This window comes from Ursus maritimus, unplaced genomic scaffold, assembly GCF_017311325.1.
Source record: "Ursus maritimus isolate PB19 unplaced genomic scaffold, ASM1731132v1 scaffold_33, whole genome shotgun sequence".
In the NCBI taxonomy this organism is placed as follows: Eukaryota; Metazoa; Chordata; class Mammalia; order Carnivora; family Ursidae; genus Ursus; species Ursus maritimus.
The window spans coordinates 29,826,490-29,852,082 of record NW_024425897.1 but is presented as its reverse complement, the minus strand read 5'-3'; the positions used below and the strand labels follow the sequence as shown (position 1 = coordinate 29,852,082).

At 52.9% G+C, this 25,593-nt stretch overlaps 2 protein-coding genes across 4 annotated transcripts in view; one reads left to right on the top strand and one right to left on the bottom strand.

The window, feature by feature from the left end:
- Positions 1-320: 320 nt before the first annotated feature.
- PXMP2 (peroxisomal membrane protein 2) lies at positions 321-9,518 on the bottom strand. Of its 3 annotated transcripts, XM_040620061.1 has the most exons (7): positions 9,362-9,518; positions 7,870-7,986; positions 6,072-6,234; positions 5,571-5,678; positions 4,816-4,944; positions 3,182-3,301; positions 321-658 (listed from the first exon to the last, which is right to left on the bottom strand). In XM_040620061.1, exons 1-7 carry the CDS (start codon positions 9,481-9,483, stop codon positions 590-592), a joined length of 828 nt encoding a protein of 275 aa, XP_040475995.1. In that variant the 5' UTR covers positions 9,484-9,518; the 3' UTR covers positions 321-589. The 3 variants fall into 3 exon arrangements, with proteins under 3 accessions (XP_040475995.1, XP_040475996.1, XP_040475997.1); XM_040620062.1 differs by lacking the exon at positions 5,571-5,678; XM_040620063.1 differs by lacking the exons at positions 4,816-4,944; positions 5,571-5,678.
- Positions 9,519-11,962: 2,444 nt separating this feature from the next.
- POLE (DNA polymerase epsilon, catalytic subunit) overlaps positions 11,963-25,593 on the top strand; it is a 45,084-nt gene continuing 31,453 nt past the window's right edge. Inside the window, exons 1-19 of the mRNA XM_040620096.1 lie at positions 11,963-12,157; positions 12,524-12,604; positions 13,010-13,054; positions 13,209-13,301; positions 13,610-13,764; positions 14,766-14,907; positions 15,035-15,115; positions 15,884-15,991; positions 16,301-16,411; positions 17,079-17,164; positions 17,462-17,581; positions 18,907-19,039; positions 19,131-19,244; positions 19,375-19,587; positions 19,847-19,954; positions 23,454-23,582; positions 23,657-23,759; positions 23,851-23,997; positions 24,391-24,536. Of these exons, the coding sequence (XP_040476030.1) occupies positions 11,963-12,157; positions 12,524-12,604; positions 13,010-13,054; positions 13,209-13,301; positions 13,610-13,764; positions 14,766-14,907; positions 15,035-15,115; positions 15,884-15,991; positions 16,301-16,411; positions 17,079-17,164; positions 17,462-17,581; positions 18,907-19,039; positions 19,131-19,244; positions 19,375-19,587; positions 19,847-19,954; positions 23,454-23,582; positions 23,657-23,759; positions 23,851-23,997; positions 24,391-24,536 (2,310 nt within the window). The remainder of the gene's footprint in view (positions 12,158-12,523; positions 12,605-13,009; positions 13,055-13,208; positions 13,302-13,609; positions 13,765-14,765; positions 14,908-15,034; positions 15,116-15,883; positions 15,992-16,300; positions 16,412-17,078; positions 17,165-17,461; positions 17,582-18,906; positions 19,040-19,130; positions 19,245-19,374; positions 19,588-19,846; positions 19,955-23,453; positions 23,583-23,656; positions 23,760-23,850; positions 23,998-24,390; positions 24,537-25,593) is intronic.

Genomic DNA, 25,593 nt, shown 5'->3' with positions numbered 1-25,593 from the left:
AAGGGTATTGTATCCATCAAGAATGGGATACTGAGAGTGAGAAAAGGTGAGGAGGACAGTTAACAAAAGAGGAATAAGAGAGCAGAGCAAAGTCAACTGAAAGGGTGGCATGCACTTCTCACAGGGCCTCCAAATGTCAGGGTGAAGTCCTGCTCTAGAAGGGCCCCTCTCCAATGGCTCCATGTAGGCAAGCACTGGTATTACAGATTTTATCACAGTTTTTTTTTAAGTGAAAAAAAAAAAATCTGAGGGCAGCCCTCTGGCCACCCATTTCCACCAAAGTGACACAATTGTTCTGAAAAATTAAAATCACCACAGAAAAAGCTACATTATAGTTTATTGTTACCGTAATTCAATTCAAGGTGACAAGTGAAGTCAACACTACTGTTCTAGAGTCAGCATCACTGAAGATAGTTTCTGCCCTTTTAAAACACAAAATTCTTACGTTAAAAGATTTGTTTCTCCATCTTCAGTCACATGATCTGGAGTCAGATGAAGTCCTGACTAGGTTGTTTCTGCTCCCTCACCCTAGGCTGGTGGGTCCCTAGACCCACACGGGCAGTGTGTCTGCATCCGCTTCAGGTCACCTTCACTTCCCCAGAGAGGCCAGGTAGATGTACCAGAACAGAGAGACCAGGTTGGCAAAAAGCACTCGGAACTGCCAAGAGAACACAGGCCGCAGTGAGGCCCTGACTATTTACCGGTCACCAGTCCCCCAGGACAGCTCATTCACTGGTCAGTCCATCCACCCACGACTGTGTTCACTGAGCCTTTACTTCATGCAAAGCGCGGTGCTAGAGGGGAGAGCAGGACAGTCTGCGCCTAGCGATGTTACAGGCCAGTAGGGAAGACAGACGGACTGTCCGTAGCTTCCTTCACCGAGCACTAGCTCCTGGCTCAGCTTCTCACCCCAGGACTGGACATCACGTGGTGGCTTCACCCAGCCCGTCGGAGATACCCCAGCAGCCCAGGCCATGACCCTGCTTCGATGATCTGACGGATGTACCCCCACCTGAAGTTACCTTTAGTCAGTGAGTCTCCCTGACATACAAGCTCCATGCAAGTAGCAGTCTGTTCTATCTTGTTAGTCACCGTCTCCCTAGAGTTTAGAGCAGTGGGGCATACAGTAGGTGCTCAGTAAATATTTGTTTAATAAACGCCACTGCCCCTTAACTCACCTGCAACCACCTAAAATGGAAACTAATCGCGGCCTCCCAGCTTTCTGTCTGACGCTGCCCAGAAGGGTCCCATTTTCCAGGCTCTCCCACTCTCCCATCCATAGATCCCTTCACATCCTCAGCCATTCTGTCTTTCCGTGTCTTTATTTCCTTTTCTATATACTTCAGGATCCATGGCCCAAAGCCTTTGTTGCATTCCCCTCTTATTCCTTAGTTGTACTCCCTGGACAACCTCCATCGTCCCTGCTTCCCTGGGGCCCTATGCCCCTGCACATGAGGGTCTCCAGTCAGCTCTGTCATTCTCTACAAGTTTACCCTATCTTTACTTCCCTCAAGATACCCATCCTACTTCCTCTCCCCTCAGTCTGGCCCTGCCCTGCCCTCTGCCCTGCCCTCTGCCCTCCTGTAGATGGGAGTCCCCAGTGAACAGGCACCTCTCTCCTGTCTTCGTAAAGAGGGGCCTCTGGCTAAAGTACCTCTCTGCTTATGCCCAAATCCCATGCGCCCCTCTTTAGGGTAGCATATGGCCTCTCCTACCTTCAAAGCCCTCTGCCATCATTTCTCCCCACCTTCTCACAAACTTCTTAAGAGAATTTTGCAGACATGATTTCTGCTTCATCCACTGCTCAATTCACAGCAGTTTGGCTTTAGCCCTCATGGAGACACTGAAATTGCTCTTGGGAAGGTCACCGATAAGATGATTGTTAAAACCAATGAAGCTGATTCTCATTTTCCTTTAACCCTGCAATATCTGTGGTTGTGTGTCACTGCCTTCTCCTGGTTTTCTGCTACTCCTTGGTGTGTGTGTGTGACCACCCAGCCTGCACCTCCCTCCCTCTTCCCATCCTTCAGTGGAGCTGCTGCTCAAGGGAGTTCTGCCCCAGGTCTCTCCTCTCTAGAGCAGGGGTGAAAACAAGGTTACTTAAATGGTGTGCAAGAGAAGCTTAAGGTTGCGGTCCTTGGAAAGGCCTGTTTGAGAGGCTAGCCCTTGCTTGGGGCCTGGGTACTTAGAGTTCCTGAGGGTTCCCACCTTTCCCCAACTGATAAGAATGACTCCCTAGAACTGGACTGCTTGCTAAAATAACATGGTTCATGCTGAGCACTTGCTCTCCTGGGAGTCTGGAATTCTGGTATGTGCCAGGCAGAGGGTGCCTACATGACCAGCCCTCCCAAAAAACCCTGGTGCTGCATCTTTACAGGGCTTCCCTGGGCAGAAACATGGCCTACATGCTGCTGCGTTTTGGTGGCGGGTGAGAGCTTGCTCTGTGAGACCCTCATGGGAGGGAGGGGGCACAGGAAGCCTGCATGGATTCCTAGGATCCCGGTGTATATCCTTGCTTCCAGGCTGTAATAAACCCAGGCCATGAGCATACAGATGTGCCAAGCCCCTCTAGCATATCTCGTCTTGGATATGGTCTTGGGGCTGGACACACGTGAGCTGTTCTTGGTGTGGAAAGGCAGTGCACAATGGCAGGGCCCCTCTGCCTTGCCCTGGTGAGCTCTTCCTGCAGCTTAGAGCCCCTCCAGGCTCCCACCTTGCTCAGAGCAGGAGGTGGGGGTGCGTGGGGCAGTATCAGCAGCCCACCTCATACTGTGACCCCCCTGGTGCCTAGAAGTGCTGAACCCCATGTGCATGGCACCCCAAGGGCTGCCCCACCCCACGTCCCATCCTCTGCCTGCTGCTCAGGTGTGCTCTGATGTCACTGCAGGAAAGGCTGCCCTTTCCTCCCCTGCACATCCCGCTAGGCACTGGCACTGCTTGGCACCTCCGTGAGGCCAGGCACTGGCAATACTGCACCCCTGGAAAAGCCAAGTTGTTCCTGGACTGGGGGCTTTTCAGAAACATTTCTGGGACCAGTGGATGCGGTGTGGACACCTCCTTCATCTGTCCAAATCCAAAACTGCTACAGGCAGAGAGAAAACCACCAATCATTCCAAGCTAAAACAAGGCTGGTGGAAGATGAGGCCCCCTCTGGTTCTGCGTGGTGCTAGCTGGCCCTCACCTGCAAAGGGACGTAGTTGATGTTGACAAACTGCGCTGGGGTCCAGACTTGCCAGTTCATGCGCAGTGCCGGCCAGAAGCTTCTTCTTATCTGGACAGCGACAGCAGCTGTGTCTCTCCCCTGGAAAGGAGGGGAGCGTGGATGGTGAGCAATTGCCACTGCCCTCAGAACTGAAGCTGGGGTGCCAAGATCTGGAGGGCCCAAACCCTAACATGATGGTTTTTCAAACTGTGGCTTTTGTTCCATGTGTATGTAGACAGGACACCGTGTGCCCAGTGAGCGCTGCAGTTATAAGGAGTCAGCCACCCGGTTGGGAAATCAACAGTGAGGCAGCCCACTTGCGTCCACTGTGCCCATGGCCCTCATGGCCCTTCATCACTCTGTACGGAGCTGACTCAACGGTGGGACTCATGCTGCTGGCCACGAGCACCAGAACTGCGATTTATGCCTCGGCTGTCAATTCTTCCCAAAATAATCTCCAAAATTGATTCATTTTTCAAGCAAAACTTGAAGTTTTACAAAAAATGAACCCCAATAAATTAATTCTAAATGTCATCTGAGAGGATAAATGCGTAAGAACAGCTGTCTTGAAAAAGAATAGCAAGGGGAGGCCTAAATCACTAAAGATTTTAAAAAATACTATGAAGTGATGATCATTAAAAGCTAAAAAAGAACAGACATACAATGGAAGTTAATAGAATCCAGCAAAAGATCCGAGAGTCCAGGTAATGGCCTGCACATATGGGAATGAGAGCATGATAAAGTGGACATTTCAAAGTACAGGGGATTATTCAATACATGGTAATAAGACAATTTGCTATTTAAGTGAAAAGAAGACAAAAGTATGTGTCCCACATACAAATAAAAAAATAAGAATACTAGAGGAAAATACAGAATATTTCTCTTTGTGTTTGTCAAAATGTACATAATAAAATCACAAAAGAAAAAGGAAAGGAGAATGCTCCCAGTATCTTGAAGGCAGGCAGGCCACAAAGGAAAAGAATGACATAACTTTTTAAAACTCCTGTGTGGAGAAATGCACTATAAATAAACTTTATTTATATAATAACTTCAAATGTTTACCTTTATCTGCAGTTAAAAGACAAAAACCTGGAAAATGGGGGAAAATCTGCTGTCTCTATTTGGCAAAGGATTGATGTCCTTAATATATATCAATATACAATCAGTGGGAAGAAAACAAACACTGAGAGAAAATAAGCGGTTCATACAATACAGTAAGCACATGAAAAGATGTTCAACCTCAGAACTACATATACATTGTTTTTATGTATCAAACGGCATATTTAAAAGAAAAATACCACCATGGTTGTCCAGAGCATGGGGAAACAAACCTCACACACGGGACAAGGCCGCGAGGCTTGGGCGCTCGGGGTCACAGAGCCTGGGTCTGACCCAACTCACAGGCCCGCAAGTTATGGGAACGTAAGCCGTGGGCCTGAGCTTCCTCAAAAATGGGGTTGACTTGCAGCTCAAAGGACACAAAGGACACAATGCAGAGCTTAGACCAAGTGCTCAATAAACGTCAGCCGTTTGTACTATTCCGTAGCACCGCAGGAGGAACAAAAGGGCCCGGCTTATGGTGGGATACCGTGCGGTCCGAGCGTGCTACCTACGATCAGAAAATGCTGGATGTTGGCACAGCGTAGGGAAGAGAGTCCGTGATGCTGTAAGTGGAGTTGTGTGGTGACACTTGCCGTGAGCATAGCGGAGAGAGGCTGAATCACTGCGATGTCGACCTGAAACTAACATGACATTGTGTGTCGGCTATATTCAAATTAAAAAAAATTTAAGTGCAGATGCAGAAGCATCTATAGTGTGTGTGGTAGACTGTGGTCCCACATATGTCATTTATGTGTTGGGTACTTTACACACTTTGGTCACATATGACATATGCAATCAGGTGTTTCGTCTTTTAATGAAGATATATTCCTTTCATATTTAGAAGGGTAAAAGGGATGTGGGTGCCCTTTGCTTCCTCCTACCTCAGATTTCCTAAGGGCTTGCCCAACATCTCTTTTTACTACCAGGGACTTACTACTAACCAGTTAAGTTGAAGCATCTTTCCCGCTTACCCCCAGGAACACTTAGACCACAAGGGGTGTTCTGCTCAGGAACAAGAACTCAAGATGCTGCTTCAACATAAAACCTGAAGGAGAAGGCTTTACCTGCTGACTGGTTGGAACAATTACTTTCAGGGCAGAACATGACACATTTTGGGCACACAGTGGGTGGAGAGCTGGGGAGGGGGTGAGGTGCTAGTGAGCTGGGAAGGGACTGCTGGGCACAACAGGCATGCCTGGTGACTCCGCGTGAACACACCTCTCATGTGGTGGGTTGTGATGTTTTAAATCTATGCTGACATGTTCACCTCTTCAGAGCACTGTTCAGGCCTCGAGTTAGTACAGGGTTCTGCAATACAATCGGGGGTGTGGAACTTCTGTTTCGTGAATTCCATGGACCCCCCCTTCTCAGAATCCTGTTTGTATAAAATAAAATATATAGGATTACCGGAACCAACTATACTGAAATACACCTTTCAAGTATTCAAGGGAAGAATCTTACGATAGATGAGCAAACGTGCTTCCTTACTGACATTCAGTGTCAAGACTTGAAAGCAGGCAGAAGGAGTCATGGCACATAAAAGATACCCTCTGTAACAAAGGACGTGTGGTATCAAGATATTTGTGACTTCCTACTGTGGACCAAGAGGTACTACCAATACAACCGTGCTTTGCGTCTGACGTTCATAAAGGACAGGGAGGAACTTCAATCTGAGTGTACTGAAAAGCTCACAGACCCTCTGATTTCCACCCACAGATGCCAGGTTAAGAATCGCTGTGCCAGACAAAGAGCTATGGCAGAGACCAACCTCCAGGAAGTTCATGATGAGGAAGAACAACAACAGGAAGGCCGGTGCAAAAAGGAGGCGGTCCAGGAGGAGCCTCTTGACCCCAGCCCAGGGAACCTCGGAAGGAATCCAGTGCTCCATGAAGAGGTAGAAGAAGTGACTCAGTGGCCCTGTGAAGAAGAACCTGAGGCCCCACAGTGGGGGTGAGCAGGGCTGCCATTCTCTGGATGTGCCCTTCTTGGGTCCAGCTTCACCCCCAAACCCCATGTCCCAAACCCTGCCTCCCTGCAGTCTCCCATCACTGACCACACTAGAAAACAGGCTTTCTTTGAATCTGCTTCGAGCATTCTTTTTCTGTCTCTGAGAGACCTGCCTTGGATCTCCCATCAATTTCCATATGGCCAGCTCCTTTTCAACATTGTCATCTGGGAGACTTTGTTCATGATTGTTCTGGACAGTGAACCCACCGCTGTCCCAGCCACTCTCTGTTCCAGGTCCTGTTTCGTTGTCTTCATAGCACGTGTCCCTGCATGCCATGATCTCACTTGTTTAGTCATATGGTGCCCTGTTTGCCCAACGGAGGCAAACGTCACAAGACAGGACTGTGCCTGTCTATTCACTGCTGTGTCCACAGTGCCTAGGACATGGCCTGGCTCAGAGAAGGTGCTCATGGGTAAATAAGTGGATGCATCCCTGGTGTCAGAGCTTCTTACCAAACCCTCTTGGGCAGTTAGCAAGAGTGAAACCTGGCGCTGTGTCCTGGCCTGTCTGTACGGCCACTATGCGTTCCCAAGTGTAGAATGCTTGGGACAGAAGTGAACCCAGCCACTTCATGTACGAGACTAAACAAAGTTTTACTCTGTAAAATTCAGCAATAAAAAGATGGGCAGGGGCCCAGGGGTCTTCCAGTTTTTGACACTGGAAGTCCTTACATAAGTGGCTCTCAGCTGTTGCTTCCTATCCTGCCACAGGTTAAGTGGTCTAGAGCAGGGGTCCTTAGTGAGAGGGAAGAGAGTCTTAACTTTATTCTTTTTTTAGTGATCTCTCCACTCAACCCGGGGCTTGAACTCACGACCCCGAGATTAAGAGTTGCATGCTCCACGGACTCAGCCAGCCAGGGGCCTTGAGAGGGAACAGAAGTCTGGAAGGTGGAGACCAGCAAGTGAGTAATGCCTCCCAGGGGATTCTGACACATTCCCTCTCCAGAGTGATTATGGCTTTAACTACATTATGGAAACGTTGTGATGACTGCAGCCAACATACTTACAAATACAAAGCGCTATTTGTGAATTTTAAATTGAAAAAATGACTCTTGTTGCAGAAGACTTCAAAATAATCCATCTCTACAAACGCTATCGTTGGCCAGAGATCTCGGGTGGATTTAATTGGTAAACTCCTGAATCTCTGTGGTCTTTGCAATTCCAAAAGTGGTTCAGAAACCGGACACTTTTCAGGATACCTAAGTATTTATTTTCTGGATGTTGACACTAGGAAAATAACAGAAACAACTGGCCATGTTTGAGTCTGTTTTTCCTCCTTCATGGTCTTTGTGTCTTGAAGTCTAACTTAGGTTTAGGTGAGTTACCTGCCCTCAGATCTCTCAGCCAAGGGAAGACGGCCACCCCCACCCAAGCAATTCCAAATGAAAACCATAAAACAAGTTCACATTATCCACCATACTGATTTTTTCCCATGATTATGTCAATGATTTTTAAAAATTATTTCTCCAAATTAGTTATTTCAGAAACTTGGTCTTGATACCGTAGCTTTGTTGGAACTAGTCTGCTACTGGGTAAACCAGCCCCTTGATGGAACTCACCCATAAATGGCATATCTGAGAGGCCCACTGACATCTAGCTTTTGAGAGCAGTTTTCTTTTTCCCGCTTCTTCTCAATCAGCTGGGCCAGGAAGTTCCCAAGTGCTGACAAAATGCCACTGTGGACAGAGATGTAATCAGAGAACAGGAGCAAGAAGCAGGAGGGTGGCCGTTCCTGTATGTAATCAGCACGGCGGTGCTGAGAGCAGGGTGGGATGGGAGCGATGAGTGCTTGCTAAAGCAGCCCCGCTGTAAGGTTCCCGCATCAAAAGGTGGAGATGGTAGAACTTCGCCCACGCACACCCACCCACACACACCCCTGACCTGTGGACTGCACCCGTGCCAGTGTCCTGGGTGTGGTACTGCACTACAGTGTTACAAAATGTTACCAGTGGGGGAGACTGGGCAAAGTGACAAGGGATCTCCCTGTATTATTTCTTACAACTGCATCTAAACCTACAATTTCGGCAATATAAATTCAGTAGAAAGGTGGAGATGGGCCCAGCTGCTCCAATTTTTGGTCGATAGTTACACTCTGATAAGCTCTGTGTGCTAAAAAATCCAAAATTCTTTCTCTGGCTGATAAGGACCTTCTTGATCTGATCGTTGGCTCCCTCCTTCTCAACTGCTCCCTTCCTCACTGTCCATTTTCTGCAGCAACACAGACCTTTCCACTGCTCCACTGTTAGCTTGCTTTTCCCTCAAGACCTTTGCACTGGGTGCTCTGCCTAGAGAGCTTTTGCTTTCCCTTCTAGCATGGCCTGTTCCCCTCCTTCAGGCCTCTGTTCCAATGTCACCAATGTCAGATACAACCTCCCTGACCCTATTTATCTTGCTTTTTGTCTAGTTTCTCACTAGAATAAAGTCCACTGAGGGTAGGGACCTTACCGACCTATCTGACTTGCTGCTGGTGCTTGACACCCCGGCAGCATGCTGTACCCATTTATGAAAGGCCGCTTTAATACGAGGGGATGAGCTTATAAAATTAACTAATTAAAGCTAACGAGGGAGAACGGTGTCTCATAAAAAGTTTAGAACCCCAATTCAAAAGGTGCAACGGAGCAGCAGACCGGGGGAGTGGGCTTTTGTCACCTTTCCCCCAAATGCAGAGCTAAGACAAGGTATGCCAACCGCTGCCACCCCGCCCAGGCCGCTCGAGGCTCCGCCCTGAACACCTCGGAGCGAGCGCAGGTGCCTGCGAGCCGTCCGGCGCCGGCCCCAAGGGGAGGTGGGCCGGAGGTGGACCTCTGGTCTGGTCCCACGCACCTTCGGGAGAGGACCTCCAGGGCAGGGGGTCTGACCCCTGGTTTGGTGCATTCCTTTGGCTGGCTCCCTGGCAATGAGCTGTCAGAACCGAATACACGACCCGCCTACGCTGGGCTCTGCGGCTAGTGCAAGGCTTTTGGGAGGGGGGGTCCTCTGACCCGCCGCATCGCGCCCTTCGCACGCAAATCCCCGCCCGGCCCGACCCCTCCGCGGCCGCTCCGCGCCGACCTGGTGGCCGCCTTGGTGAGCACCGGGTAGAGCCGCAGGAGGCGCAGGTACTGGGCGAGCGCCCGCTGCGGGAGCGCCCCGACACCGGCCCCGGCCCGCAGCTTCGACGCCGCCGGCGCCATCGCCTTCCCCGCACCGCCGCGGCCCCGGCCCCGACCCCGCCTCACGCCCGCCCCGGCGCGGGGACGGCCTCACATTTCCCGCCCCGCCGCGGCCCGCAGCGCGGCCCGGGACAGACCCCGCCGTGCGCGGCGCGCGCGTCCGCACACTTTTCCCCGAGTCCCTATCCGGCCACCTCCCCTCGGGCGCCCGCGGCGATAGGCGCTCGGCGGGGCGGCGGGGCGCGGCGAGCCTCCGGATTGGGCGGCGGCGCTTCCGCTCTCTCGCGAGAGTTGCGGGGAGCGCGCCAAATTTCTCCGGGAGAGCGGCGGCGGCCCGGGCGCGGCGCGATGGTGCTGAGGAACACCGGGCGGCGGCGCGCGGAGCCGGGCCCGGACGGCGAGGCCAGCCGGTGAGGGGCGCCGGGGCTCCCGGGCGGGCGGCGGGCGGGCCTGCCTTGTGCGGAGCTCCTGGCGCGCAGCCGCGGGCGTCCTCTGCAGGCCGCCTCCGAGCGCCGCGGTCCTCCTGCGCTCGCTCTGGTTTCCGCTCATTGAGGACCGGCGGCTCCGTGGAAGCGCGGTCGGCGACTCGGCGGCGGAGCAGATGGCGCCGGCTCTCAGTGCCTGCAGACCGGGGAGGGGGCGGGAGAACCGCCCTGCCGCGATCACGGCGCGCGCTCCTTGCCTCGCCTCCCTCCAGGCTCGAGCGGGGCCGCTCCCGGGGCCGTGCGGGGGACTGGACGGTGTGCGCGCGCGGGGCCGCTCCCGGGGCCGTGCGGGGACTGGACGGTGTGCGCGCGCGGGGCCGCTCCCGGGGCCGTGCGGGGACTGGACGGTGTGCGCGCGCGGGGCCGCTCCCGGGGCCGTGCGGGGGACTGGACGGTGTGCGCGCGCGGGGCCGCTCCCGGGATCGTGCGGGGGACTGGACGGTGTGCGCGCGCGGGGCCGCTCCCGGGATCGTGCGGGGTCTGGACGGTGTGCGCGCGCGGGGCCGCTCCCGGGATCGTGCGGGGACTGGACGGTGTGCGCGCGCGGGTCGCTCCCAGGATCGTGCGGGACTGGACGGTGTGCGCGCGGGGCGCTCCCGGGGCCTGCGGGGACTGGACGGTGTGCGCGCTGGGGGGCCGCTCCCTGGGATCGTGCGGGGTCTGGACGGTGTGCGCGCGGCCGCCCTCCGGATCTGCGGGGACTGGACGGTGTGCGCGCGCGGGGCCGCTCCCCGGATCGTGCGGGGACTGGACGGTGTGCGCGCGCGGGGCCGCTCCCCGGATCGTGCGGGGACTGGACGGTGCGCGCGCGGGGCCGCTCCCGGGATCAAATAAAATAAATAAAATAAATGAAATGTAATAAATGAAATGAAATTACACAGATCCCACATACCCATAAGCCGGTGTCTCCCAGGGGTAACATCTTAGTTACTAGAACACTAGGTCAAAACCAGGAAATTGATGTTCATGCAATGCGTGGACACTCCGTGATGTATTTAGTTCTGTGCACATTTTGTGTTTGTGACCGCACCACAGTATGTCCCCAGGGTCCCTCATGCTACTTGCGTAGCCACAGCCACCTTCATTCCTCCCCTTTCCTCATCCACAGCAGCCACCGATCTGTTCTCCACTTCTAATTTTATTTCAAGAACTCTACTTAAGTCGGATTTTAAGTGTGTAATTTTGGGGGGTTGGCTTTTTTCACTCGGCATAATTCCCTTGAGATCCATCCAAGTTATTGCGTGAATCAGTAAGTTTCTTCCACCTTATTGATGGAAGGTATTCTGTGGGATGAATATAACATAGGTTAGTTATTTACCCGTTAAGTAATGTCTCCGTTGTTTCCACCTTTTGGCTATAATGAATAAAGTGGTATGAATGTTCACACACTCGAGTTTTCATATGAATGTGAGTTTTCCTTCCTCTGGGATAAATGCCCAGGAAAAGGGCAGAAGGAGGAGAGAGAATCTTGATTTTATTTATTTATTTGACAGAGATAGACAGCCAGCGAGAGAGGGAACACAAGCAGGGGGAGTGGGAGAGGAAGAAGCAGGCTCCCAGCAGAGGAGCCTGACGTGGGGCTCGATCCCAAAACGCCGGGATCACGCGCTGAGCCGAAGGCAGACGCTTAACGACTGCGCCACCCAGGCGCCCCAGGAGAGAGAATCTTAAGCAGGCTCCACGCCCAGCATGGAGCCCGATGCGAGGCTCAGTCTCACGACCCTGAGATCATGACCTGAGCCAAAATCAAGAGCGGGGCACTGAGCTGATCGAGCCACCCAGGCGCGTCTGTACATTTTTACTGTCCCGTAAGGCAGCGGCATCTAGCCACGATGGTCATTTTTATTAGCGTTCTGGTTACAGAGTGGAACAGGTTTTGAGGCGCCTGCTCCAGTCATGTTTCCCATGACTTCTGTTACTTTAATGAACAGTTTTGCCAAATTCGAGGTTTTTCAGGGATACGTCTACTGTGTTGCATCCAAAACGCTTACACTGGGTGCACTGGGGTTGCGGGAATGGATAGAGTGATGTTCAGTGAAGACAGGATTTCCCTCCTCCTTTCATTCAGGGATGATGGCCCCTCTTCCTCTGTCTCGGCTCTTAAGCGCCTGGAGCGCAGTCAGTGGACGGATAAGATGGATTCGCGGTTTGGATTTGAGAGGCTCAAGGAGCCCGGCGAGAAGACAGGCTGGCTGGTCAACATGCACCCTGTAAGCCCCTGGCAGCTGCACCCTCCCTGTGGCTTAGGCCTTTGAAGAGTGGGTGGTGCGGGTGGAGGTGGGATTGTCCCTGGCTGTCCTTTCTTCTGCATCACTGGGCTGTAAAGAGGCTGCTGGGAAGACGGAGCTGAGCGGGGTCCCCGTGAACCTATAACAGGTTTCTAAGAATGAGGGAGAGAGGGAGAGAAATCCTCGCTTGGAAGATGTTGCGATGTGATTCTTGTGAATGGGGAATGTTTATGTGGGGGTGGAGAAAGATTTCGTTTCTGTGCTCAGTTTCCCAGAGAGTAGGGGCAAGAGGGTTCTTATACTGCGTGGAGGATAACTTGGTGCCCGTGTTGACTGATTCTTTTGTAGACTGAGATTTTAGATGAAGACAAACGCTTAGTCAGTGCAGTGGATTACTACTTTATTCAGGATGATGGGAGCAGATTTAAGGTAAGCTCCTGAGCCCCAAGAAGCTAAGACCCACTCAGTGATGAGATGTACTGGGTCCAAAATGGCAGGTGTTCATTTAGCTGGGAGGAGAGGGGTTGAGGGGCTTCTGGTGTGCAGTTGCCCGAAGCCTGTTGGGGACATGGGCCCTTGGAGCTGCATGGGTCTCCACGTAAGATGTCATAAGAGACCCAGCTCGGAAAGACTGAAAGAGAGTTTTGTCTCTCTCAGACTTCTGTCCCTGCTGAACACGCAGGTGCTAATTCCCGACTACGTCATCCTGTAAGAGATGTCAAGGTCAAAGATGGGTTGGATCTGGGCTGCTTGTGGGTATAGCAGCAAACAGCTTGTCTTCACTCTTCTTTTTTTCTTTCTCATTGTCCCTGAATGGGTTGGTGGCTCTTGCAGGTGGCCTTGCCCTACAAGCCATATTTCTACATTGCAACCAGAAAGGTAAGTCTGTGATCCATAGAATCAGGTCACATGACCTGTGCCTCATTTTATGGGGGGGCACCAGAACTGAAAGCAAAGAGGCCTCTAGAGAAACATGCAAGGAAGACAATAGATTTTACTAAGAGGAAGTCCTTTCATTCTGATCTTGATTTAGGGTTGTGAACGAGAAGTTTCATCTTTCCTCTCCAAGAAGTTTCAGGGTAAAATTGCTAAAGTAGAGACTGTCCCCAAAGAGGATCTGGACTTGGTGAGTATCACCTGGACCCTCCAGGGTAAATGAGGCTGGTCTGCCCTGCCCTGGGGCGAGATGGGAAGAGGCCAAGTTTAGCACCTGTGGGATGGTATATGAATGCTGGGGCTTTGGTGACTGTCCATACATCCTCGTGGAGAACTCCAGTGGTTTAGTTGTGCCACATGCAGAGTTGGTCAAGATGCTTTGGACTTGCCAACTTTTCTACTCATGTATTTACATTTGAGTTGTTCTCCCGTTATTTTCTTACCCAAACAAAGTCCTTTTTCTCTTGAACTCATGAGCACGATCTCATCACTTCGTAGCCAAATCACTTGGTGGGTTTGAAGCGAAATTACATTAAGCTGTCCTTCAACACCGTGGAGGATCTTGTCAGAGTGAGGAAGGACGTCTCCCCTGCTGTGAAGAAGAACCGGGAGCAGGGCCATGCCAGTGATGCGTACACAGCTATGCTCTCCAGGTAAGCCTTCTCATAAGCAGAGCAGCCAGGCAGTCCACAAGGACCGTTTCCCATTTTTCCTAAGTTGACAAGATGGGTAGGAAGCAGGAAAACTCAGCAATGAAGTTACCTTAAGGATTGGTTCTGTTCAGTGTAGAAACACTTGCAAGCAATTAGGTAGAATTTCTTTTTTTAACTTTTAGTTTATTTATTTTTATTTATCTATCTATTTTTTTGAGAGAGAACAAGAGAGCGTGAGCAGGGGGGAGGGGCAGAGGGAGAGGGAGAGGGAGAGAGAGAATCCTAAGCAGGCTCCACACCCAGTCCGGAGCCCAACGTGGGGCTCCACTTCACCATCTTGAGATCATGACCTGAGCCAAAATCAAGAGGCGGGCCCTCGACCAAGCCACCAGGTGCCCCAGTGTAGGTAGAATTTCTTATGTGCTGCGTTTGTGTTAAATAAACGGTGGTTTCCTGGCTTGTGTTTTAGCTTACCTCTTTCTTACATAGGGTGGGTTTGTGGCTCCGAAGTTGAGTTGCTGTAATAATACCAACGTTGTGGATTCCCAGTGACACCACTTTTTTTTTTTTTTTTTTAAGATTTATTTATTAGAGAGAGAGAGAGTGTGAGCATGGGGAGGGGCAGAGGGAGGGAGAGAATCCCAAGCTGACTCGCTGCTGAGCAGGGAGGGGAGCCCGATGCGGGGCTCCATCCCAGGACCCTGAGATCATGGCCTGAGCCAAAGGCAGATGCTTAACTCACTGAGCTGCCCAGGCGCCCCAATTTTTAAAATTTTTAACTTACATCCTATAAAATACATGTTCTAAGTGTGCATGGAATTTCCTGTGTCCTGCTGCTTGTGGGAAGGTGTCATCTCAGGTCATTCTTTAAGAAGGGCCTGTCTGGTCATCTCTGCCACCTCGATTTACCTTCTGTGTTTACTCCACGCGGGCTCTGGTCTTCCCCCTATTCTGACCCCGAGCAGAGTACAGTTGAGTAAGCTGGCCTCTCTGTTTTGCAGTGTTCTGCAAGGGGGCAGTGTGGTTATCGACGAAGAGGAAGCCTCTAAGAAGGTCACCGACCAGCTGGACAACGTTGTGGATATGCGAGAGTATGACGTGCCCTACCACATCCGCCTCTCCATCGACCTGAAGATCCACGTGGTGAGGGGGCCGTCCCTTTTGGGCAGCCGCACAGGCAGGAGGTGACCCTGAAAGGATACATCCGTGGAGAAACACACCTCCCGGGACAGACGCAGAGCTCTTTATTAATGTGCTACCCGTCCTGCAGGCTCATTGGTACAACGTCAGATACCGAGGAAGTGCCTTTCCTGTGGAAATCTCCCGACGAGATGACCTTGTTGAACGACCCGTGAGTACTGCTTGCATTTCCTCCATCCTGACTTTTCCACTTGTTTCTGGAAAGATCTCACTCGGTGCTGAAGGATGAGTTTGAGTCGGAGATTTGTTTTTTTCTTTTTCCTCAAATACTTTCTTTAGAAAGTTGTAGAAAAATCTTGTGTGTGTGTGTGTGTGTGTGTGTGTGTGTGTGTGTGTTTCTGACCGAGTATAATTTCCCTTTGTGCTTACTCAGCACCATGTGATGTTGTGTTTGAGCTGGGCTGGATCTGAACATTTGAGGGAAAGCTCTGATTTCCATTTTGGGTGGTTGATAGTGAAGTGATGTGGTGAAAAATGGATTCATAACCGGAAGGCCTGGGTTTAGGGATGGCTTTGTGTTCTTGGGCAAGTCTGTATTCCTGTTTTCTCATTTCCAAAACAGAGATGTGAGCTCTGTACCACGATCTCCTATCTGGGTTGTCATAAAGGTCAAAATAAGGTCATGCATTTTCAAGCACGTTGAGACTCAAATGTTCTATAATTCTAGGATTTTCCTATCATGGTCTAACCTCTTGTATGTGTCTAAATTTTTATACCATCAGTGAATCATGGCATTCTTGAAACAGCTCAGTCAACCCCAAAATGCCTGTCTCACTTCTTTTGGAGCCTCTCCCTATGGCAGCTTGACTCTTTTAGCAGCTGGAGGTGGAGGTGAAGGTGGTGGGGTGAGAAGACCACTGGGATCTCTAGAGCGCGGCTTGGTTTCTGTCCAACGTCATGAGACATTGTGTCCCTGCAGGACCCTGTGGTTTTGGCATTTGACATCGAGACGACCAAACTGCCCCTCAAGTTTCCCGACCCTGAGACCGACCAGATTATGATGATTTCCTATATGATTGATGGTCAGGTAAGTGGTTCCTTTTGGGATGTAAGCTTCGTAGGAGCAGGAACCTTGTCTTGTCCCTAAAACAGAGCAGCATCCACCCTATGCTTAGTATATTTTGGGTGAAAAATTAGTGAGTCAGTCCAGAACAGTGAACAAACAAGCCATGATCCTTCCAATAGAAGCTTGAGACATATGGGGCTCTTCCTGGGAGAGCTGGCGTGCCTTCCCATTGCTGTAGATTCCTGTGGCAGGAGCTCCTGGGCCACGAGTGGAAGGTGTGTTTTGGCTTCGTGTGTCCTAACTCGCGCCGATGGCTCGTGTGCGTCCCAGGGCTACCTCATCACCAACAGGGAGATCGTTTCAGACGATGTTGAAGATTTCGAGTTCACCCCTAAGCCAGAGTACGAAGGACCTTTTTGTGTCTTCAATGAACCAGACGAGGTAAAGAGGTGTCCCTTGGTGGGGCGCCTGGGTGGTTCATTCGGTGAAGCGTCTGCCTTCGGCTCAGGTCATGATCTCAGGGTCCTGGATCGACCCATGGTCGGGGTCCCTGCTCAGCAGGGAGTCTGCTTCTCCCTCTCCCTCTGCCTGCTGCTCCCCCTGCTTGTGCCCTCTCTCTAGATCTATCAAAAATAAATAAAATCTTAAAAAAAAAAAAAAAAAAGAGGTGTCCTTTGGGATACTGCCTCATATTTGGGGTGAAATGGGAGGTAGAAGACTTGGCGCTCATGTAATCAGAACGGCCCTGTGCTGGACGGGGTGTTTAGCAGTGGGGTCCTCGTTCACACTGGAGGCACGGGGTGGGCCAAGATTTATAAAAAAAAAAAAAAAACTAAAAAAAAAAAAAAAAAAAGAGGTGTCCTTTGGGATACTGCCTCATATTTGGGGTGAAATGGGAGGTAGAAGACTTGGCGCTCATGTAATCAGAACGGCCCTGTGCTGGACGGGGTGTTTAGCAGTGGGGTCCTCGTTCACACTGGAGGCACGGGGTGGGTATGGAAATGAAGCAGTGACATGAGGCCCTGCTTTTCCTAAACTTGGGGAGGGGTGCTAGGAAATAGCTCAAAGAGAAACAAACCCTCTGACAGCTAAGAATCATTGAATTCAGGGTCATCTAATCCAGAGATGGTTTGAACATGTCCAGGAGACCAAACCCACCATCATGGTCACCTACAACGGGGACTTTTTTGACTGGTAAGTCTAATGTCTTAATTGTGTCTGGTGAGTCTTAATTGTGGGTAACTAAGATGTGTTTGGGAGGGGATGTTGCATGGCGGTGTGACAACGGTAAAGATGGAAAGAAAGTGTTTGGGAGAGGAAGGAAGGGTGGGAGGAGTGCTGGTTCGTGGCCTGAGACGCACCTCACCCCATTTGAGGAGAAGTGGGTGTGGGGTTCCTGGGTCTGTTGGGGGTCTGCTGGGGGCAATCTTCCTGTCTCTGAGAGAACTAAAGTGTAACTGCTTGTGCCCGTCTGTCTGCCCTCATCCCCAGGCCGTTTGTGGAGGCCAGAGCAGCGATCCACGGACTGAGCATGTACCAGGAGATAGGGTTCCAGAAGGACAGCCAGGGGGAGTACAAGGCATCCCAGTGCATTCACATGGACTGTCTCAGGTGGGCCCCACAGCTCATCGCGCTGTCCCAGGAGGGCCTTCTGCGACTGGGGTCCAGAGCTCCCTTCTTGCACACACTGGTCCTGCCCACCTCCCTTTGAGGGAGGAAGGTGGCTTCTGAGAAGCAGCTCCCATCACCTTCGAGGACAGTGGTGGATGCGGCTCTGGCTGGGTCGGGGGATGTGCTGTCCTTCGTCGTGTGCTCATTATTCCTTCTACCAGCAAACACGTTAATGTCAGACCTGGTGGGGAAGCCAGAGCAGAAAGGCCAGGTGGGGTGAGGTCTTGGTGCTGTGAGAGCACCCCCACAAAGGTGGTGCCACAGCCAGGGGTGTCCAGGCTGGAGATAGGCATTCGAGGGGGCTCAGAGTGCTGAGACGGAAGGCTGAAGAGAAGGGAGATCTTGTGGGCCTCCTGCAGCCTGTGGGGAGGTGAGTTTTGGGGAACCATTGACACATTTAAAGCTTGATCTGTCTTCTCGGCAGCCCTGGTGTTACGTTGCATGGGTTGGAAGGGGCAGGCAGAGTCATAATGAGGACGGGATTGAAGAGGGGTGAACTTAGGGATCCATGGACAGGGGGCCAGGGGCACGTGAGTCACAGGCAGTGTTGGTGCTCAGGGTTTGGGGTGGGTTTCCGGGGGAGGAAGCAGGCCTGGGAACCCCATTCACATGGGGCATGGTGATCGACAGTCTCTCGAGAGGAAAAAAGACAGGTGGGGACCCTCAGAGGAGGTGGCCGTACTGGGAGGCCACGGGGCATTTCTGGGGAGGAGGATGGCAAGTGTGGAGGCCGAGGGAGGTGAGATTAGGTGCAGTCAAGAGGGAGTTATGGGTGCCAGGGACATAGCTGTGTCCATCGTGGGACTGAGTTGAGGGCAGGATGTGGAATGGGCACGGTGGTGAGGGGTACAGGGTTGACTTCCAGTTTCCATGCTGAAGGGACTGTGTAAGTAGAGAATGGGAGTTTAAAAATAGGGCCTGAGGGTGGGGGAGAGCAGGGCAGACTAGCGGCACACACATGACAAGCTGGAGGGGTTGAGGGAGGCCAGAGGGTGTGGGGTCTCACCCCCTGTCTTCGTATTTCTCCAGGAGGGAGAAAGGGAGGGCTGTGGGGCTCGGAGGGTGGGCGCTGGCATTTGCTCGTGTTCGAGGGCACATCCGCGAAGCTGACTGCATCTGGGTGAGAGGCCTCCCGAGGGGCCTGCTCCCTGTGGGGTCTGTTAGGGCTGCGTCTCTCTGGGGTGCGTCCAGCTTTGCCACCTCTCACGGTTCTTGGACTTCGTCTCGGGGTCCTCTCTGACCTTTGCTCTGGTTCTTATTCCCAGGTGGGTGAAGAGGGACAGTTACCTTCCTGTGGGCAGCCACAACCTCAAGGCAGCTGCGAAAGCCAAGCTGGGCTACGACCCCGTGGAGCTGGACCCCGAGGACATGTGCCGGATGGCCACTGAGCAGCCCCAGGCACGTGCCTGCCCTCACTCTGCCGCTCCAGCTCTGATGTGGCCCCTCCGTGGCTCCTCGTTGCTCTGACTCTCCGCTGTTGTCTCCTCAGACTCTGGCCACGTACTCGGTGTCGGACGCGGTGGCCACGTACTACCTGTACATGAAGTACGTCCACCCCTTTATCTTCGCCCTCTGCACCATCATCCCCATGGAGCCTGATGAGGTCAGTGCCTCTCCCGGCCCCGCGTGCCGTTCTCTGCACGCTGCCCCGCGGAGCTGGTCCCAGGCGGCTGACGTGGATGCAGCCGCGGAATTGTGGCGTGTGATTTACAGCCCGGCGTTCCCCCCCATAGGTGCTGCGGAAGGGCTCCGGGACTCTGTGTGAGGCCTTGTTGATGGTGCAGGCCTTCCATGCCAACATCATCTTCCCCAACAAGCAGGAGCAGGAGTTTAACAAGCTGACAGACGACGGTCATGTGCTGGACTCCGAGACCTACGTGGGTGGCCACGTGGAGGCCCTCGAGTCAGGCGTGTTTCGCAGCGACATCCCCTGCCGGTTCAGGATGGTGAGCCCCACCCTGGCCTTCCTGCCGAATGCTTGGTGGGACCCAGAAGCCGCGAGGGCTGCAGTAAAGCCCTCACCCCTCTCTCGCCCTGGGGACTCCTCAGCAGACTTCTTTTGTCCAGCCTGCCCTTGACTAGGGCGCTGCAGGGCAAGTGCTTGACTCCTCTGGAACGTTCTCTGCAGCGTCCTGCCGAGGTAGACTGGTTGGTGCAAGGACAGTCCCCACCTCACTTGTGTCCTTTCTTGGTTGTTTGCACTAGAATCCTGCTGCCTTTGACTTCCTGCTGCAGCGGGTGGAGAAGACCATGCGTCACGCCATCGAGGAAGAGGAGAAGGTGCCCATGGAGCAGGTCACCAACTTCCAAGAGGTAACGCTCCAGGGGGCCGAGAGAAACCATTGTCACGTGCCCTGCCTCGTAGACTGGCTTCTTTCAGTAGCGTGTTTGTTACGCACCTGCTGGTGCTGCTGCTTGGGCCCTGAGACAGAGGACACAGGGTCTCGTCTGGTTGGGGCAGGAGACAGGACAGTGTTGCAGTCACTGCGAATGACCCGACTTAGGGAGGTAGGAGAGTTTCACAAGGAGGTGGAGGGCTCCTCCGTCCAGCACGTGACCGTCATCTGTCAGCAGTTCAAACTGGCTCTTGGAACACCGTGGTGGGCGGATGTGGGACAGAGGTGAGTGCTGGGTCTGAAGCTCAATTCAATTGCACTTTATTTTATAGGCAGTGAGGAGCCATTGGTTTTTATTTTTTGTTGTTAAGGAGACTTTAAAAGTGCTGAGAGTCAGTTCCTACAAGTGACAGAGCAGAACATAGTGACTATGACACCCGTCAAATTAACGGTGAGAAAGCACCATTGACAATGTGCGCCACGCCTGGGGACCCGGGTACCTCCCCGCTTGCTGGCCGTTCTTCGGACGTGGCCTTCTCGGCTGTGTCTGTTAGGCCCTGCTCGGCACTGCGACGTGTTGAGTGGCTCGTGGTTTGGAGTTTTTATCAGTTTAAGGATTGATTTCAAGAAACGTCTCGTAACAGACTCACTAGACAGAGTTCAAGTAAGAATGTGTGTGTGTAGTGTGCAAACTGTGAAGTGCTGCGCAGCTGCTGTCGGCTCCAGCTGCCGTAGGCCCAGGGAGCTGTCAGGACAGCCTGTGAGGAGCGTCCAGGCTAAAAACCAAACGGGAGTTAGCACCTCGGGAGGAGCAGATGCCACTTTCAAGTTGAAGAAGCGGCGATGTGAGACCGAGGTGTGCTGAGCTGAGGCCTCCAGACGCCTGGGGGAGCCCAGTACTGGGCCCCTGGAGGACGGCGGTGTGGCCCGCGCTGTCCGCAGAGTGTTGTAAATGGCAGCCCAGGGTCCTTAGGAAAAGGGCAACAGGCTCACCGCTTCGTTTCCCAGGGACCATCCCGTCCCCAGGATGCTGACGGGAGGCGCCAGCTGGGGTGCGCGGCAGCGCTGGGCGTGTCCTCTGGGAACTTGGCTTCCTTCCCTTCTGCCTCCCCAGTAGCATTTCAGAACATGCCTCAGGGTGGAGAAGGATGGAGCGACTGTTCTAATGATTCATTACTAGAATTCAGTTAGAAACAGGACGCGTTAACGCTTCTGGCTGTCCCGTTGTATAGGATAGATGCTCTTCTTCTAGTCATGGTTTCTTACGGGTTCTGGTATGTTTTTTATCTTGACTTCTTTGGAGGGTTTTAAAGAGTTTTTTAATACTAAGGGCAATTTTGTGTTCAAGTGATTTTTCTCACATGACTACCAAGTTTAACATATTTTATAAAAAAAGACGGCTACTCTCCTGGTTAATCGTTTGTCTATTTAGATGTGTTTGAGTTTACTCCTGACGAAAGCAGAGACGGGCGAACTATAGCCCATGACGGCCGTGTAGCCAGCGAGCGAAGAATGGTTTTTACATTTTTAAAATGTTATTAAAAAAAAAAGAGCATGTGACAGAATGTATAGGCACAAAACCCAAGGTATTTGCCATCTGGTCCTTCACGGAGGTTTGCTGAGGTATTCGAGTAACTACACTGGTGGTGCTCAGACTTGGGGGTGCGTTCCCTGGTGGCGTGCACGTTTTGTGCGGACTGAGCTTTGCAGTTAAGCACGTGTTCGTGCTCTGACCTAATTCCATGTTACGTTTTGGGGGGTGGATAAAAATACATGGCCGTCAGAAGCCAGGTAGCCTTAGCTTATGTAACTGCGCTGACTTTTTACTTTTTAGGGCGGTGTTTTTATTTCTGGAGGTTCTATTGGTTCTTTTTCTGATGTGCTTTACTTTTTTTTTTTTTTTTTTTGAAACTGGACTCTTGCTTTAGAGTTTTGGTCTGCAGTATTTTTATTATGCTCATTTTCCCACAGTTACCGTAGGAGATGTATTCTCTCAAGTTCTCAGGGGCCTCCTCCTACTGTGTCTGCTCTCAGTCGTGGGGGTCATAGGGGTCACGGGGGTCATGGGGGTGTTCTTCTTACACTCGCTCTGCGATTTGGAATGTGAATTTATACTCAGCAGGGCATCTCAGACGGCCTGCCAGGGGCCGTCAGGTACTTTGATGCGGTTTCTGGCCTGGGGTCCCCTGTCCTGTGGTTCCTTGGCTGAGGGTTCCCAGACCACAGACTTGTTGGAGGTACCAGCCTGTGGTGCCAGGTGCTCAGGGAAGACTTTCTCCAGCAAGAGCCAGAAGAGATGTGATTCTGCTGGGCAGACGTGTTCTGGTTTATCCTTCCATGGAGGTGGGCCCCCGGGGGGTTCTGTGTCATCTCCCTGTTGTGTGCAGGTTGCCTTGCGCTGAGGAGGCATGAGAAATGTGTGGGAGCGCTCACACCGCGGGCCCGGCCGGCCTCGGAAGCGTGTGAGGCTGGGAACTCGGGGCCCAGATTCTCACTCTTCTTGGACAGCAGTGCCTCGTGAACCTCGCTCACTTGTGCAAACACCGGTTCACGCGGAGCCCCTGCTCTCCTCCTGGGAGTCTGAGGTGTGGGTGTGTGCGGGCAGAGGAGCTACGTGACCAACGCCCAGTCGGAATCCTGGCTGCTGGGTCTGCGGGCGCCACGGCGCTTGGCCGCGGCACTCGGCGCGTGTTGTCCTGGTTTGATGCTGGGAGAATTAAGCTCGTCCTAGCTGGAGCCTGACCTCCTCCTGCCTCTGCCCCCACGTTCCTTTCCCTTGGCTGTTTGAGTTCTGTGAGTCACTGTACCTGGGGAGTGGTCCTGGGGACCCTGACACAGGCCTGGCCTCTGCCAGGCATCGCTGAATTAGCTCACTGCCCTGGTTTTGAGTGCACGCTTTGCTTTTGCCCTCTGAGGGTACCTTAGAAGCTCAGTTCAGCATTTACAGGGATAGTTCTCGTGTTTCATGCAGGATATCTAGGTGTTTGGGATGAGGAGGGGTTTTTTGGCTAACAGCTCGGCCTCTGACTGGAAACAAATCTGATTCTGTGGTCTAGCACGGAGGTTCAGAGCGTAGCGTGTGGGCTGGGGGGCCTATGGCTGAGTCCCCGCTGACCTCTTGAGGGTTCTCTCTCAGGTGAGGGGTTGCTGAGGCTGGGGTGTCCCGTGCACACGCCGTGCAGGCACGAGTGGCGCCCAGGAAGAGTGCTGTTCATACTCTAGCCCCGTCCCGCACGCGCTGGCAGACGGCCCTGCCAGGCAAGGCCGCTGACGGTGTTTCACGGTATGCTCCCAACCCCAAAAGGTCCTCTGGGGTAGAGGCTGCTGCTCCCTGACACGCTGTCCTGCTTAGGGCTCTGTCTCTTCCTGTGAGGTTCCTGTGCCTCCAGATGTTGGTGGCCATCATCTGCTGCCTTCTGGGTCCCACAGTGCTTGCTTGTGACCATCCGTACAGTCTCCTTTGTCCTTTCTCCTAGGTGTGTGATCAGATTAAGACCAAGCTCACCTCCCTGAAAGATGTTCCGAACAGAATAGAGTGTCCCCTTATCTACCACCTGGATGTGGGGGCCATGTACCCCAACATCATCCTGACGAACCGTCTGCAGGTGAGACAGGTTCCCACATCAGAATGGAGCTCTTTCTGCCCAGACCCTAACTGATCCCTTCCTGCCCGCCACAGCCGTCTGCCGTGGTGGACGAGGCCACCTGTGCTGCCTGTGACTTCAACAAGCCGGGAGCAGACTGCCAGAGGAAGATGGCCTGGCAGTGGAGGGGCGAGTTCAGTGAGTGCCACCCCAGGGCTGGGGCAGGGTGGCTAGGCAGGGAGCAGGTGCGCGGGTCCCTGTCACGGACTCCCCTCTGTCACCATCCTAGTGCCAGCCAGCCGCAGCGAGTACCATCGGATCCAGCACCAGCTGGAGTCGGAGAAGTTCCCTCCCTTGACTGCAGAGGGTCCGCCCCGGGCCTTTCACGAGCTGTCCCGCGAGGAGCAGGCTAAATACGAGAAGCGGAGGCTGTCAGGTGAGTGGTTTCCAGACGCGGTGCCTGCTCTGACTTGGGCCTCAGTTGGGCTGTGCTGGTAGGTCACAGCCTGAGGTCAGTTAGACTAGATGTTGCACCAGATGAGATCACTGTGAACTGGTCCTTCCTGCGGCCTTTCTTTATTTTTTCATCAGATGATGACTTCCCCTTCCTGTGCTCTTGGGGAGTTTGGCCCCCTCGCACAGGGCTGTCCTCTCTTTGATGGGATAAACGAGGACGTACCTTTCGGACTTCTCTGCTCCTTCGTGCTAACCCTAGAAAGCTGCACTTGTTGGTGTCTGCTGCTTCCTAGCTTTCTCTGGCCTTGTCCGGGAGGCCTGGCTGCCCCCTGCGTGGAGTCTCTCATGCTCCCCTCTCTCGACTGTGCCTCAGATTACTGCCGGAAGGCGTACAAGAAGATCCACGTGACCAGGGTGGAGGAGCGCCTCACCACCGTCTGCCAGCGGGAGAACTCTTTCTACGTGGACACGGTGCGCGCCTTCCGAGACAGGCGCTACGAGTTCAAGGGTCTCCACAAGGTGAGTGTGACCTTTGTGAGGTCAGAACAGAGCCTAGCTTCTGAGATGAGAATCCTTGCTTGGTGCTGTCTGGGCCGTTGTGACTTCCCCAACTAGGATGTGTGACTCCTGACCTCTGGGCTCTCGTGCGTTTGCAAAGTAACGAGTGCACAGTTGTTTTTAGCTTGGAAGAATTAGAGGCCCGAGGCCTTGGAACTGTTCGAACGGTTGCTTTGGAAGTATTTATTTAGAGCACATGTCAGCACGCTATGGCTGGGCGGGCCGTTTTTATAAAGAAAGTTTTATTGGAACTGAGCTGCGTCCCCCTGCAGTTGGAGGTGAGCAGCTGGAGCAGAAACAGAGGCCGCACGAGTTTGCCAGCCTCTGATGGGAGGAGTGGGAGGCTGATTTACTGACCGGTTTCATCCATCAGGATCAAGGAAGGTACATAGCAACACCTCAGTGATCGGGACAAATAGTAGTGTTATACTTGAGCAAACGGGGCTCTTCCTTCTGAAAGACCTTCTTTCACTGCCGGACTCGGTAAGGTCCCTGCTCTGATAGACTCTTGCCATCACCTTTTATTATTAGTACCTTTTTGCCGTTTTGTTGTGGTAAAATAGACCTAAAACTCAGCGCTTGTAAGTGCACAGCTCTGCGGTATTGGGGGCATTCACACTGCTGTGCGGCCACCCCGTCCCTCCCCAGAACTCTCCGTCTGACGGAACTAAAACCCTGCACCCATTTAACAGTAACCCCCCACCCTACTTTCTGTCTTGGGGTTTAACTCCTGCAGGGCCCTCGGGTGAGTGGCACCACGCCGTGTCTGACCGTGACCGGCTCATTTCCCTCAGCCTCGGGTCCTCGAGGTTCCTCCACGTTGTGCCGGGCGTCAGGCTGAGCGATAGTCCGTTGTGTGTACGCCCCACGTTTTGTTCACCTTCGTCTGTCCGCGGGCGCTGGGTCACATCCATGTTTTGGCTGCGTGAACACGGGTGTGCAGATACCTCCTCGGGTCCCTGGTTTCCGTTCTGTTGAGCGCGCACCCAAAGTGTCGGTGCTGGGTCTTACGGGAATT